At 46.4% G+C, this 14,590-nt stretch overlaps 2 protein-coding genes across 4 annotated transcripts; one reads left to right on the top strand and one right to left on the bottom strand.

The window, feature by feature from the left end:
* The first annotated feature begins 7,465 nt into the window (after nucleotides 1-7,465).
* On the top strand, nucleotides 7,466-11,098 carry PIP4P1 (phosphatidylinositol-4,5-bisphosphate 4-phosphatase 1). Of its 2 annotated transcripts, none has more exons than XM_036118029.2 (7): nucleotides 7,466-7,780; nucleotides 8,102-8,292; nucleotides 8,668-8,774; nucleotides 9,220-9,325; nucleotides 9,532-9,584; nucleotides 9,686-9,776; nucleotides 10,259-11,098. In XM_036118029.2, exons 1-7 carry the CDS (start codon nucleotides 7,618-7,620, stop codon nucleotides 10,400-10,402), a joined length of 855 nt encoding a protein of 284 aa, XP_035973922.2. In that variant the 5' UTR covers nucleotides 7,466-7,617; the 3' UTR covers nucleotides 10,403-11,098. The 2 variants fall into 2 exon arrangements, with proteins under 2 accessions (XP_035973922.2, XP_035973923.2); XM_036118030.2 differs by having other exon boundaries at nucleotides 7,467-7,759.
* Nucleotides 11,099-11,183: 85 nt separating this feature from the next.
* Nucleotides 11,184-14,446, bottom strand: APEX1 (apurinic/apyrimidinic endodeoxyribonuclease 1). 2 transcript variants are annotated; one of them, XM_036118024.2, is made up of 5 exons: nucleotides 14,324-14,446; nucleotides 13,864-13,989; nucleotides 13,478-13,662; nucleotides 12,261-12,453; nucleotides 11,184-11,953 (listed from the first exon to the last, which is right to left on the bottom strand). In XM_036118024.2, exons 2-5 carry the CDS (start codon nucleotides 13,919-13,921, stop codon nucleotides 11,436-11,438), a joined length of 954 nt encoding a protein of 317 aa, XP_035973917.1. In that variant the 5' UTR covers nucleotides 13,922-13,989; nucleotides 14,324-14,446; the 3' UTR covers nucleotides 11,184-11,435. The 2 variants fall into 2 exon arrangements, with proteins under 2 accessions (XP_035973917.1, XP_035973918.1); XM_036118025.2 differs by having other exon boundaries at nucleotides 14,293-14,366.
* Between the last annotated feature and the right edge of the window lie 144 nt (nucleotides 14,447-14,590).

Below are 14,590 nucleotides of genomic sequence, written 5' to 3'. Positions count from 1 at the left end.
GTGCAGGGGTAGACCTGCATAAGCCCCACTTTCCTAGTGGCCTCATGATTCCAGGTGTGCTTTCTTGACAGGATTGATTTCATTTCAGGTTTTTACCTTCCGAGTTGCTTCCCGGACAAAAGAAACGGTCAACCCTAGAAACAGTGTTGACCTGGAGGTTACAAAATTTGGGAGAACATCAGATCTAAACGCAGGCCCATATGGGGAGAAGAAGGAGTCTCAGGGAAAGAATTCCTGGATCCTTAAAACAAACAAAGAAAGGATGGGGATGAGGTGGGGATGCGGTAGGGATGGAAGGGGGAAACGCAGACAATCTGTACACTGACAGCATGATTTTAAATGATGGATAAGATCAGTCATAAGTAAAAATCAGCCCAAGGAAATATTTATCTATATTTGATTGCTGAAAGTGTTCTTTAAATGCCCCAAATCCATTCCAATTTACAGAAAAGACAAGATTATAACATGATCATATTTAAGAAAGTGCAAACTTAATCAATTTTATGGACTCTGTCTAAAGTAAGTGTATGTAAACCAAAAGATGGTCTGCAATAAATCTACAAAAAGGCAATCGGGGATAAGGCTCAATCTTCTGTAGCATTTCTTCAGTGTCATGTGGGGAAGAGTCTGCAGTATACAAATATAAATAAACATTTTGGGCACCAAAGAAATGTACTGTTATGTGACAGGCAAGGAGAGTTTACCAGACTGCTCCTTGGCCAGGGTGACATAATGTTTAGAACTTCACAACATACTTTATTCTGAATTCAAGTTCAGCAACCAACCCCCAGTATAATCACTTAGACCCCCAATCTCATTGGATTCACCAATGGCCCGGAGAGAAGTTTACCCTGTGAGATTCAGCAGGCCTCCTCAGACCAATCTTTATCTTGTGGTCTATCCAACAAGAGGGCCCAGGTTCCGGGTCGCATCAAACCCTACCTTGAATCCCAACCTGCCCCTAACTTGGTTGGTTTACGTCCCTTACTGCTTTCCTCACAGGTTTTTGACCTGTAAAGGGTATAGACTCAGGCATTTTGAGTGTGTATATCTGCTGCACTGTGAATATTGTTGTACAGTAGATACTTAATGGTTGAATATATGAAATGTCTGGTATTTCTCTTTAAGCCATCTCAAGCCAACTCCCCACACTCTATTCCTTTATGACCATCCTGATCTGCTTTCAACATCCCAGTCCAGACATTCCCAGTTTCTCTGTTTATAGTGCACTTAGTATCTCAGCAATTTTTTACAGCACCTGTAGGTCAAAATAAATACCTAACACATATACTTTTTAAGTACCTCATTCCTAACAACTTAGCAACCACTTAGAAAAAAATAATACACACAAGTTGAAGGAAAAAATATATAAACAAATACTTGTTTATATTTTTTTACCTTAATAACCACAAATAATGATTAAGGGGATGTGTGTGCCCGTTGGACACTGCACAACTCAAACCTTGGAATCCAACACTGCTACCCTCATTTCCTCTTCGGGGCTGATTTTCACACAGTACTTACTTTTTCATCAGAGGGACCTCCTAAAACCCAGCTTCACAAAAATATTTTGTCATCAAAAGGACTGTTGCAACAAACTAATGTTCATATTATGAATTAGTTTGAGCCAGTAGTTTCCATAGTATACAAGAGATATTGAATGTGGTTGTGTTTTCCTTAAAATTTTAAAACATCCCAGGGCGCCTGGGTGGCTCAGTCAGTTGAGCACCCAGCTCTTGGTTTTGGCTCTGGTCAGGATCCTGGGGTTGGGATCCTGGGGACCTGGGATCTAGCCCCATGTCTGTGCTCACCCCAGAGTCTGCTTCTCCCTCCCCCTTTCTTCCTCCACATGCTCTCTCTTTCCCCCTCAAATTATAAAATCTTAAAAAAAAATTTTTTTTTTTAAATATCCATTGGTATCCCTGAGAATTTGCACCTTGGCACAGTTTGGGAATTATGGCCCCAGTCACCTCATGCCCACCTATATTACTGAGTCTATGTAGTGTAGATGAGTGGACTGTGTAATCAAAAAAAAAAAAAAAAAAAGTGTGGTAGGAATGAAGTTGTGCTAATGCTGGAGCCTAGGCCTAAAGATGTCTTACAACTTCTCCTTTCACCCTCTTGGACCACTGCCTTAAGTAACACCATGCTATAAAGAAGCCCTGTCATTGGGACGTCTGGGTGGCTCAATCGGTTTAGCATCTGCTTTCGGCTCAGGTCATGATTCCAGGGTCCTGGGATGGAGCCCTGTGTTGGGCTCAGCAGGGAGGCTGCTTCTCCCTCTCCCCCCTGCTCATGCTCTCTCTCACTCTCTCTCTCTCAAATAAATAAATAAAATCTTTAAAAAAAAAGAAGCCCCATCAAGCCAGCACATACTGTTGCTAGACATGTGAGTAAGGCCATCTTGGACCATTCAGTTATTTCCAGTCACCCACTGTGTATTCACAAATGAGCCCAGGTGAGACCAGTGAAAGAACCATCCAGCCAACATGCAAAAACACAAGGCAAAAAAAACACAGATCACTTTGTTTGGGGGTTATTCATTATGTAGCAATAGACAACTGAAGAGCAGAAGAAGTATTCCTCTCCTCCATGCTGGTAGGGTTTTTTCCTACCTCTTTTATGGCCCTTCTCACAAATTACTACCTTGCTTTCTGGGTATGTGTCTTCTGACCGCTACCAGACTGTAACGTTACTGAAGGTGAAACAATTTATTGGCCTTAGATTTCTCCTAAAGTACTATACTCAGAACTGTAGGTAGTAGATGATGAGTCCGTTTGCAGAATAAGTAATGGCTCCTTGGAATTCAAGTCCCAGAGGAATTTATTATAAGGCAGTTTTCATTGTGAGAGCACTTAGAGAGCCACTGTCCTTCCTTAGCTCTGTCCCACATGTATATGGGTGGAGGTGAGTCCAGCATTGAAAGGCATCTCTAACAGGACATATTCAGGGATTATTCCATCACACCTTTCGTCAGTGCCTCACATTCCTGTCCAACAGAACATGCTTCTTATTGGTTAATATTTACGTCTCCTTTTGCTTCTCTAGCCACACATTCCTATATATAACCTAAAATGAAAACATCACCAAGAGCCCAAACTACTAAAAACATGAGCCATTCTACTCATCCATCCCTTTAGGATCCTTAGTACTGTATCCCCCTCTCCTTCTCTCTCACATTTTTATAAAGATAAAACTACATTTAAATAGACACCAAGGAAGGGCCATATGCACCCCAATGTTCATAGCAGCAATGTCCACAATAGCCAAACTGTGGAAGGAGCCAAGATGCCCTTCAACAGATGAATGGATAAAGAAGATGTGGTTCATATATACAACGGAATATTACTCAGCCATCAGAAAGGATGAATACCCACCATTTGCATCAACATGGATGGAACTGGAGGGGATTATACTAAGTGAAATAAGTCAATCAGAGAATGACAATTATCATATGGTTTCACTCATATGTGGAACATAAGGAATAGCATGGAGGACAATACGGGAACGGAGGGAAAACTGAATGGGAAGAAATCAGAGAGGGAGACAAACCATGAGAGACTCTGGACTCCAGGAAACAAACTGAGGGTTACAGAAGGGAGGGGGGTGGGTGGATGCGGTAACTGGGTGAGGGATATTAAGGAGGGCACGTGTTGTGATGAGCACTGGGTGTTATACGCAACTAATGAATCATTGAACACTCCATCAAAAACTAATGATGTATTATATGTTGGCTAATTGAACATAATAAAAAAATAAAATAAATAGACACCAAATATAGCTTTGGGGAAGGTGGAGAGAGTCATAAAAGGACAGGTTTTGGAATGTAAGTGTAACCAAGGTACAAATAATGATTGCTGCTCCACTCTAGAGTGAACATTTGCATTTGTGTGCCAGAAATACCAGAAAGAGCTGCAGACTGGCCTGTCCCCTGTAGAGCTACAAACCCATCCCCATTTTGTATCCAGAGGTTCCTTAGTTCATTAGGTGTCTGTGGGACGTAGCTGGCGGAGGGATACCAGCATCTAAGTAGAAGCTGCCCGGCGGAAAGTTGTCTAACAATCAGAACCCAGGGGAAGTCTCCAGCTCCTGTAGCAGCCACAAGTGCTAGACAACAGCAAGTCCTTTATCATTGTATATTTGGGGTGGGTTGTACTTCCTTCAATGTTAGGCTCAGTGGAGAGGCTTCTGGCTAAACTGGCCATGGTCCTTGGAGTTGTCTTTTCAATTCCTTGTCGCCTCCCAGATGTAAAGCAGTTACAGTTTGAGCTATGACCTGGGGAAACCCCACGTGTGGTTTAGGCTCCCATAGAGACCACACGAGATTGGAAAAGGACGCTGGTGGGGACACTGTCTGCAAAGGTTGGGTTTGGAGGTTACTAGTAGACATCAGAGTTCTCCTTTGGTTTCTGGGGAGGGGGTAAGGTAGAACCCTCAACTGAAGGGTTCTTCAGGAAAAGGCAGCCATTCCAGCATTATTTTCAGTTGAGGAGCCTCTACATTTAATAGACCTGAGCTAAAATGGCCCGTCTGTCTCAATCAGATATTTACCATGACCACGAGCAGGAACCATCTCCCTGGACCTCCCAGTAGTTCTTTTTCCTATGACAGTGGGGTCCTTCCCATCTGTACTTGCTTAATTAGAGGAAATTACTTCAGTAACATCCAAAACAAAGATGATCTCTTTAAGGTTTTATTCTATCATCCATCATTAATCCCAGAATAATAGTCTACTCATCCTACACTTACATAATTAAGGAAATCCTCCTACATTATTCTTTACATAACAAGGGGTCATTCACCTTGACTTCTGACCCTGCCCAAGTTGAAACACCCAACAAAGTTGAAAGAACAAAGTTCCCTAAGTGGGGGGATCCTACACATTTTCTCTCTGTCTGGGTACCCATTTAGTAGAGCACTTTGGTAGACTTGAAAATTGCAGGTATCCCCTACTTTTTGCAAGTTCAAGTTATGCCACTTTGGTTTTATGAAAGACCTACATTAGTACAAGTATACCTCAGAAATATTGCGGGTTCAGTTCCAGACCACTGAAACAATGAGAATATCACAATAAAGTGATTCAAGTGAATTTTTTGGTTTCCCAATGCATATAAAAGTTATGTTTACACAATACTGTAGTCTTTTAAGTGTGCAATAGCATTATATCTGAAAAAAGTACTTACCTTAATTAAATACTGCTAAAAAATGCTAACCATTAATAAAAAATTAAAAAAAACCCAAAGATACATACCTTGTCATCACTGTCTACAAAAGAAAATACAGATGGACATAAATATTTAAATGTAATATATTTTCGGAACAACATGGCCTAGTTGGACATAGAAAGATATAATCCAAAGGAGGTGAAGCCAACTCAAACGTGCATTCAAGAAGGAGCATAAAGAAATAATTTAATATTCCTAGGATCTGTTTCCACCTAACAAGTAGCTGAGAAGGGAAAAGCCCTTGGTATACTGACCCAAAATATTTCTGTAATGAGGCTTACTCATTTGTTAACAAGTAACTCATATTTTTGAAAATTTCAAAATGTCATAATTTATTAGTGTTGCTTTTGGAAGGATGGATTTCATGAGGCATCCAATTATGAAATAAAATTTCCCACCTGGTGAGAAAAAGGCTAACCCATCATCTGCGCTTTCAGCAACTTATCATCACTGATCACAGATCACCACAACCAATATAATAATAATGGAAAAATTTGAAATATTGAAGAATTACCAAAAGGTGACTCAGACACGAAGTGAACAAATGCTGTTGGAAAAATGGCGCTGATAAAGTTGCTTGACACATTGCCACACCTCCAATTTGTAAAAACCGCAATACTTGCAAGGAGTAATAAAGCCAAGCGCACTAAAACGAGGTATGCCTGTAAATAGTTCCCTAAGAAATCTGAAGGGGATTTTCGCTTAAAAAAAAAAAAAAAGCAAAATAGCTTTCACTGTTTTGCCCCGAGCTCCGGTGGAGGTAGTACGCCTAGGAGAAGGGAAAGTGGCACCACCCAGCTCCTTCCCTGGGAACTACACTCAGCATGAAGCCGCCGTAGATTTGAATTGTGTCTTTGAACATCTGTGCTTTTTTTCTCCATGTATTTTGTTCATCTCTTAACAAGATGTGTCCTAAGGTATCAGAAAAGCCTACGAGAGATTATTTTTCGGGTTTGGGACCACTCAAAAAGTTTTCCATAATAATTAACGGTAATTGTTTCTTCCCTTTATTCACTTCAGCTGAGGAAAGACTTCATAGGACTCTCTTTTCGGATCTGGGTGTATGGGGGGGAACTTGTAGTCTTATCAGCTATGCAAGTTGAGTATGGAGGAATAGGGATGAACAGGAGGGTGAGTAGGATTGGCTCTATGTTTAAACGCCCGAGCTGCTCATGAGCTTTTCCAGTACTTGTCAGAATAATCTCCATTAGCAGTATCCTGGTTGGGGCAAAGTTGTGACTAGTCTAAAAACTGTCTCCCATCCAAGTACTAACCAGGCCCCACCCTGCTTAGCTTCCGAGATCAGACGAGATCGGGTGCGTTCAGGGTGGTATGGCCGTCTCGTCAAAGTAATTAAAATATCCTTATACTTAATTGGTTAACTCAATCAAAAAACATTTATGCATACGTATTTAGGATTGGGAGGGGCCAAGAAATTAAGTGAAACATGAGATATCCTTGTAGTGGTAGATCCAGACTCATTAAAAAGGTAATTTCATAAAGAGGGATGGGAGTGGGAAGGTGGAGTCTCCCAGGTAGGTTCCTGGAGAAGCCAGGCTTGGGTTCTGTTCCAGAAGTGACTCCAGCGAGAAAGGTTGGGTGATAACCTTAACGTTTCAATCCATTTCCTACTGGTACACCTTTACTCCAACTTTTTACAGGTTTTTTTTGTTTTTGTTTTTTTACAGGTTGGTTACACGCCGCCAACCTTCCTCCTTTCGCTACTCCGCCCAAGCTCCGGCACTTTCACGGCCCGCTCCTTCAGCCACGCCCCCTGCTTCTGGACCTAAGTTCGGACCAATACAGTTGCACCCCACGGGTCACGGGACCAGAGAGGCCAGCCAATTGGAGACCAACTATAACCGCAAAGAGGAGATGTCTTTTAGTGGTACCTTTGGGCCAATGAGGAGCAATGATTATGCACCTGCTCTGGGCGCGTAACGGAGGACGCGCGGCTTCCTGAAACACGTGACCAGTGAGCAGAAGCAACCTAGCCCCACCTCCTGGTCTGGAGGTAACGCGATGGGCCACGCTTCCAATGGCTCGCAGAACCTCTCGTCACGTGCAGTTTTTGCAGGCCCAGCGGCCTCCGGGAAGTCATGTGACAGTTGACGTTACCGCGGCGCTCCCCAATGGAAAAAAAGAGCTGCCTTGGCAGGACCAAGAATTGATTTGTCGCCACTAATAACAGCACGGCCGGGGCGGGGATAGCCTATCACGTGCTTGCGGGACGGAATCGGGCGGGGTAGGCCACTGGTTGCGGGGCGAGCTGGGCGCGAGGCGCGCAGGCGCCCTGGGCACCCGGTAGCGGCGGCGGCGGCGGTGGCTGCGGAGACGGCAGCGGCGAAGAGAGCCGGATCCTTGGCCGAAGCGGGAGGCGGTGGTGGGGGCCATGGCGGCAGACGGAGAGCGCTCCCCGCTGCTCTCCGAGCCCATCGACGGTGGCGCCGGCGGCAACGGATTAGTGGGGCCGGGCGGGAGTGGGGCTGGGCCCGGGGGAGGCCTGACCCCCTCCGCACCACCGTACGGAGCCGGTAAACATGCCCCGCCCCAGGGTAAGCCGGGGTGGGTCCGAGGTGTTCCCGGGGGTACTCTTGAGACGCGGGAGGGGGCGGGGCCCAGGGCGGAGGCGGGGCCCAGGCGCCAGGTGCGGAGCAGTTGCACCTGTGACTGGGTGAAGCTCTCTTCCTTTCGCAATTGCCACGGAGCTTGGGAAAGGAAGGGGCTTCTGGGGAAGCTGATCGAAGCACGGATTGTAAGAAGCCCGCCGAGCTAGGTCAGAAGGGTTGAGGACCAAAAAGAGTTCCCTGACCCTTTGGAGCATCAGTGGGGGTGTCTGCAAGTGATGCCACCCTCCTTTATACTTTCCTCTCCAGCATTTCCCCCGTTCCCTGAGGGACACCCAGCCGTGTTGCCTGGGGAGGACCCGCCCCCCTACTCACCCCTGACCAGCCCGGACAGTGGGAGTGCCCCCATGATCACCTGCCGAGTCTGCCAGTCTCTCATCAACGTGGAAGGCAAGATGCATCAGCATGTAGTCAAATGTGGCGTCTGCAATGAAGCCACTGTGAGTTATACATATCTATGAAATGGGCCCTGTTTCCTAGATCCTCTTTCTGATCCCTCGATTCTAGACCCTTGACCTTCAGGTGTTAGCCAAGTGGTAGTCATGAAACCCCGGTTTCAGTTCCAGGAGTCTCACACTGCTGTTTCCCCAGAAGCCACTCACCAAAGCTAATGTTTACCGTCCTGCACCTTCACACCTATCCTGGATACTTAAGCCTAGTCTTTATTTGCAAATCTCATGCTATATGCTTTTCTTTCATCTCTCTGTCCTGGCTAAGACCTTATCTCTATGATCTCTCCTCAGAAGGTGTTTTTGGAGGAAATGGAAGGGATTGGAATTAGAGGTTTGCTTACCGATGTCCTCATTATTCTCTAGCCAATCAAGAATGCACCTCCAGGGAAAAAATATGTTCGGTGCCCCTGTAACTGTCTCCTTATCTGCAAAGTGACTTCCCAGCGGATTGCCTGCCCTCGGCCCTACTGGTAAGAGGCATAAGGTGGGGAAGGGCATCAGTGGGAAAAATTGGAAAGCCGTAAAAGGGATGAATGTTTGCAGAGAATGTAAAGGTGAGAGAGCCTGGTGTTTATTTAGAAGGAGAAAACACTGCAGACCATTGTACCTTTAGAATGCTATAGCCATCTTACTCATCTCACAATAAAAAGATTGGGATGAAATGGTGTCTTATAGGAAATAGAGAGTCTAAGGGGCTGGGTGAATTAGCATGAGATAAAAGGGAAATTAGAGACCTGAAGTTTAAGCAGTGTTATTCCTCAATTCCCTCGGGGTAGTGTTGGGGTGGGGCGGGGTACATTACATGTACAGAGAAGCAGAGGAACTTAGGCAGGGAGTGGGGGATGTGAAGGAGGGATAGTGTGGGAATCTTTAGGATTAAAAATTATTTAAACATAGTCATTTTCTCCTTTATAGCAAAAGAATCATCAACCTGGGGCCCGTGCATCCAGGACCTCTGAGTCCAGAACCACAACCTATGGGTGTCAGGGTCATCTGTGGACATTGCAAGAATACTTTCCTGGTGAGGAGGAGTATTGGGAAGCCTTGAGAAGGAGGGGGAGAAACAGAAGTAATCATAAATGTATTTCTGAGTTATGATAATGAATCCTAAGAAGGCTTGTTCTAATTTCTCTTATGTTCCATTTCCTACCCTCCCCTGCCCCAGGGCCTTCACTGGACATGACCCTGCTTCTGTTAATTGGTTTCTTCCTTTTTTGTTCTCCATAGTGGACAGAGTTCACAGACCGAACTTTGGCCCGTTGCCCTCACTGCCGGAAAGTGTAAGTGATTGGAGAGTGGCATTGTTGAGCTGGTAATTGTTAACATGTGCAGGAAAACCTATAGGGCCATTGCAAACATCCATCCATTTGCCTCCCCACAGGTCATCTATTGGGCGCAGATATCCACGAAAGAGATGTATCTGCTGCTTCTTGCTTGGCTTACTCTTGGCCGTCACTGCCACTGGCCTTGCTGTGAGTAACCTTGATCCAACCCCTCTCGTTCTTCAGCCTCATCTCCACAGCCTAAGACTGGGGAAATGGCTACCCTAAAAACAGTGAAAGAAACTGAGGGATTTTTGTTTATTTTGTCTTGTTTTAATATCTAGGTGAGCTGAAGTCGAAGGTAACGGATAATCTTGATTGTTACTATGGGAGTAAAAAACAGCCATCTTCTTTATGCAGAAGATAGGGCAGTGGAGAAGTGGGTTAAATTAAGAGTTGCTGTTAGGAAATCTGGCTCGCCTGTCAGACACTAAGAAAAACTGACAGATGTGTGGGATTGTATGACTTATGTACCTGCCTAGGGGAAGGGAGCAGAACTGGGCCTTTAAGAAGGTCCCTGAAAGTGGATACACATGGATAGGGCACCAGGGATTGAAGCTTCCATTCTGTTACTGGGGTTTCGAGAAAGTGGTCAGAGCTCAACAGTAACGCCATCTTTCTTCCTTCATCAGTTTGGCACCTGGAAGCATGCACGGCGATATGGAGGCATCTATGCAGCCTGGGCACTTGTCATCTTATTGGCTGTGCTGTGTTTGGGCCGGGCCCTTTATTGGGCCTGTATGAAGGTCAGCCACCCTGTCCAGAACTTCTCCTGAGCTCCACGAGGACCCACAGACTGTGCCTGGCCCCTCCCTGGTGGGGACAGTGACACTACAAAGGGAACTGTGGTAAAAGGCTCCCTCGGCTTCTGTAAGGAGAGCCAAGCAGCTGCCTTCCTTTTCCCTGGGGAGAAGTAGGAAGGAACCAGGCCCTCACCTAGGTTTGGAGGGGTAGAGACCACTGCTGGCCATCTGCTTTCCTCCAAGGGCTGCTGTGTTTAGGGTGAAATAGGCAGAATGTTGCCCCTAAACCTGGGTCCTAAAAGAGGGTTCTAGCCTTGTCCTTCCTAATATGCTCCCTGAGAGCCATTCCTGTCCCTTAAACATTCCAGGGCAGGGTGGCCATGGGTAGCCCTGGGGGTTCCCTCCCTCTTGTGCACCATTAGGACCTTGCTGCTGCTATTGCACTTCACCAGGGGCTGGCTCTGGCCTCAGTACCCTCAGTCTCCTCTCCCCCCATTCCGTGTCCTGGGGGGGTGGGGTCAGCCGCTGCTCTGTACAGAACCACAGGAACTGATGTGTATATAACTATTTAATGTGGGGTATGTTCCCTTAGTCCTGTATTTCCCTTAATTCCTCCTTCCAACCTTACCCCCTAGTTGCAGTATTTAACTGGGCTGGGTAGGGTTGCTCTGTCTTGGGGGAGGCTAGGGATCCATCCTGTGCTTGTAAATAAATAAGGTCATGACTATCCTTTTCCAGTTGTTTATCTTTATATGTGAAAAAATGAGGGGAATTTGTAGCCCCACAAAGGGGTAGAATACAAAGACAGCAAGGCTGGAACTATGGCTCTTTATTTCATGTGGACAATTCAAATCATCAGTAGCTTTTGTTTAATGTAAAAAAAAAAAAAATTGGGGGTTTAAAGAAAAGCATCAGTAGGAGACTGGCTGAAGGATTCGTATTTTTAGAAGGGAAATACAGTGCAGATATCTCTAGAGAGCAGTTTTTAAAGAAGTTTGGGGAGGTTAAGTTTTAAAGCTAGCTTGGGGGGCTTATTTCCCAGGTTTAAAGTAATTTGGGGGCGGTGTCACAGTGCTAAGTATAAGGTGATAGGACAGTGGTCACTGCCCAGGGCCTTGGAACGGATCTTGCTGTCACACAATGCAGGTAACAGAGAGTGAGACAACAAAAAGTAATCAAGGCGCCAACCGACATTTTTGGATCGAGCATTCATCATGTAGGTCCAAAAGGTATAGGCATAGGCCGTGTTGGGGTAGAGGTGCCGGAAGCTGTCAGCCAGGGGCACGGCCTGCAGTAATTCCCCAAAGCCTTGACGCTCTTGGGGAGTGAAGCCCGCATTCTTTTTGTTGCCCTTGGGGTTGCGAAGGTCGATTTCTTCATGAGCCACATTGAGGTCCCCACACAGCACAAGGGGCTTGCGGGAAGCCAAACCCTTCAGGAACTTGCGAAAGGCTTCATCCCAGCGCTGCCGGTACTCCAAGCGTACCAGACCTCGGCCTGCATTAGGTACGTAGGCTGTTACTAGCACAAACGTGTCAAATTCAGCCACGATCACTCGGCCTTCCTGATCATGTTCCTCCTCACCTACAGAAACGATGAAACAAAATCAGCATAAAAAAGTGTAAGGGGTGGCTCAGTTGTTAAGTGTCTGCCTTCAGCTCAGGTCATGATCCTGGGGGGGGGTCCTGGGATCGAGCAACGCGGGAGGCCTGCTTCTCCTTCTCCCACTCCCCCTGCTTGTGTTCCCTCTCTCGCTGTGTCTCTCTCTGTCAAATAAAATCTTTTGAAAAAAGTATAAGAAAAGGGAAAGTAAAGAAACATTAGGGGCTGGAGTGGGGTATTAGCAATTGGTTTGGAAGAGTTCAGGGATTAGGAATCAACAGGGTCTCACCAATGCCATAGGAGACTTTGAGGGGGCACTGGCGGGAGAGCAGGCCCACACCACTGTACCCTTCCTTGTCTGAAGGAGCTGACCAGTACTGATGGGATAGTCCAGGTAACTCTTGAAGTTCAGCTGGTAGTTTGTTCTCTGAACATTTGGTCTCTTGGAGGCAGAGGATATCTGGGGCTTCTTCCTTTACCCACTGTGAGTGAAATGAGAAGTAGGAAAAGTACTGTCAATTCAGACATTTACTGAAGACACTGTGCCAAGTACTAGAGCTACACTGCTTAGACACAGTCACTGCTTAAGTTTAAGAGTCTAGTAAGCATGGGGCGCCTGGGTGGCTCAGTCGGTTAAACGTCTGCCTTCAGCTCAGGTCATGATTTCAGGGTCCTGGGTGAGCCCTGGGTTGGGCTCCTTGCTCAGTGGGGAGTCTGCTTCTCCCTCTCCGTTTGCCCCCCCACCCCCCCGCCTTGTGCACTCTCTCATAAAGTATTAAGAAAAAAGTCTGGTAAGCACATCTAAACAACTGGAAAAAGATAAAATGAGTGTTACATTCAATACTGAAGAGATTGTATTTTTTCATAGGCAATGGATGACACGTAAGACTTTTAAGCAGTATTTTTACAATTTTAAGTAAACTCTGGGCCACATGTGGGGCTCCAACTCACGACGCCCCAACTGAACCAGCCAGGCACCCCTAAACAGTAATTATTTAAATGGAAGATATACTGGAAATGAAATGAAGCAAGTCCAGTAACAAGGTTTTTGTAACATGCGGGGGAAGAGATGAAGCCATTAATTAAAACAATGGAAATGGAGTTGAAAAAATGGACACTTCAGAAATACAGTAGTTCTGGGGCGCCTGGGTGGCTCAGTCGTTAAGCGTCTGCCTTCAGCTCAGGTCATGATCCCAGGGTCCTGGGATCGAGCCCCGCCGCATCGGGCTCCCTGCTCCGCGGGAAGCCTGCTTCTCCCTCTCCCACTCCCCCTGCTTGTGCTCCTCTCTCGCTGTGTCGCTATCAAATAAATAAAATCTTAAAAAAAGAAAGAAATACAGTAGTTATAACTTGGTGAAGCCCCCTCCTTTTAACTCACAAAAAAAAAACCACACACAAAGGAAAAATAAAACCTACATGTTGGGACTAAAATGGGAAAAGGTGGTTAAATCCCAAGATCATGCAATATTAAACAATGTCCCTTCCCACTCCCTGTATTCCACTCACATCTAAACCTTTCTTCTTAATCCAGGCCCGAAGCCCATCCACATTCCAGGAGCAGATCTTGAGGGTGGCCGATTTACCATTGGGCGAGGTTTTCTGATCTGGGGGGTCCTCATACAGGACTGGCCCCTCTCCTGCCTCTTTTTCGTTTTTCTTTGTTCCCACCTTACTCTTCTTGGCTTCTGGCTCTATAAAATAATATACATTTATAAAAAGTTGTCAGAAAGCAACTTTGATCCGATTTACTATAGACCCACTGAGAGCCTACAGTTGCTGCGACTTTACAAACTGCAAGAACAGAGAGTAGGTTCCCACTTCCCGTTCACCGAAGGAATCGGAAACACCCCCACGGCAGTCTCTAGGGAGAGGGGCTCATTTCGTTCTCTTACCAATCTTAGGTTCTTCCCCGTCTTCTGCCACAGCTCCCTTTTTCCCACGCTTCGGCATCACTGTAACGAACGCCCTCCTGAACTTGTACCACGTCGCCCACCGAAGCAGTATTTTTACCGCGTTACCTGCAGACGAGAGGTCGTGAAACCAGCTAAGGCTGGGGAAAGACTCTTCCCTCGGGCGCCCCCGAACTAGGTACCACCTTTCAAACCATATTATCTCTGAATCCTTTCCCCGCCTCCAGGCACTACAGGCCCTCCAGCCCCTCACCCACAAGACTAGATCATTTCAGGGTGCCTTGAGCCGTCCTCGCGAGATCTGCCCTCCGGCCAATCGAGGGCCTTAATTTAGGGTTCTGACTTAGGCTTGCGGATCAGACATCCAAGAAGCCCCTCTGCTGGGCAAACAAGAGCAACCCTGTATCTGACCTGCTCGGGACTCAGCCTGGCTCCTCCTTACCCGAGCACAAAGAGTCGTGCACGCTCTGCCCCACGTGGGTAACTGGAGTGGTCACGTGACATGAGGCGCGCCGCCTCAGGCGGAGGAATGCGTGTGACTGGCCTGTCTGTGACCACGTGACAGAGAGGCTCGGCCTTCCCCGCTCCCCGCCTCCAAGTCTCCAAGGGACTGAAGGCCCCAGCCTTTCATTTCTTGGGCTGTTTATCGGTGTGCCAGATGCACGACTCATTCTGCCACCCCGACCGAAGATTCCCAGTGCTGGGCAAG

This window comes from Halichoerus grypus, chromosome 8 (assembly GCF_964656455.1).
Source record: "Halichoerus grypus chromosome 8, mHalGry1.hap1.1, whole genome shotgun sequence".
Lineage (NCBI taxonomy): Eukaryota > Metazoa > Chordata > Mammalia > Carnivora > Phocidae > Halichoerus > Halichoerus grypus.
The sequence above is the reverse complement of the archived record's forward strand: the minus strand, read 5'-3'. Positions and strand labels throughout refer to the sequence as shown.

Coding starts and splice junctions, on each gene's coding strand:
- PIP4P1 (XM_036118029.2), top strand. CDS start 7,618: ATGGCGGCAGACGGAGAGCGCTCCCCGCTGCTCTCCGAGCCCATCGAC. Junction 8,293..8,667: donor GCGTCTGCAATGAAGCCACT/GTGAGTTATACA, acceptor ATTATTCTCTAG/CCAATCAAGAATGCACCTCC. Junction 9,777..10,258: donor TCACTGCCACTGGCCTTGCT/GTGAGTAACCTT, acceptor TTCCTTCATCAG/TTTGGCACCTGGAAGCATGC.
- APEX1 (XM_036118024.2), bottom strand. CDS start 13,921: ATGCCGAAGCGTGGGAAAAAGGGAGCTGTGGCAGAAGACGGGGAAGAA. Junction 13,663..13,863: donor CGGGGAAGAACCTAAGATTG/GTAAGAGAACGA, acceptor ATTATTTTATAG/AGCCAGAAGCCAAGAAGAGT. Junction 12,454..13,477: donor TTAAGAAGAAAGGTTTAGAT/GTGAGTGGAATA, acceptor TTTCACTCACAG/TGGGTAAAGGAAGAAGCCCC.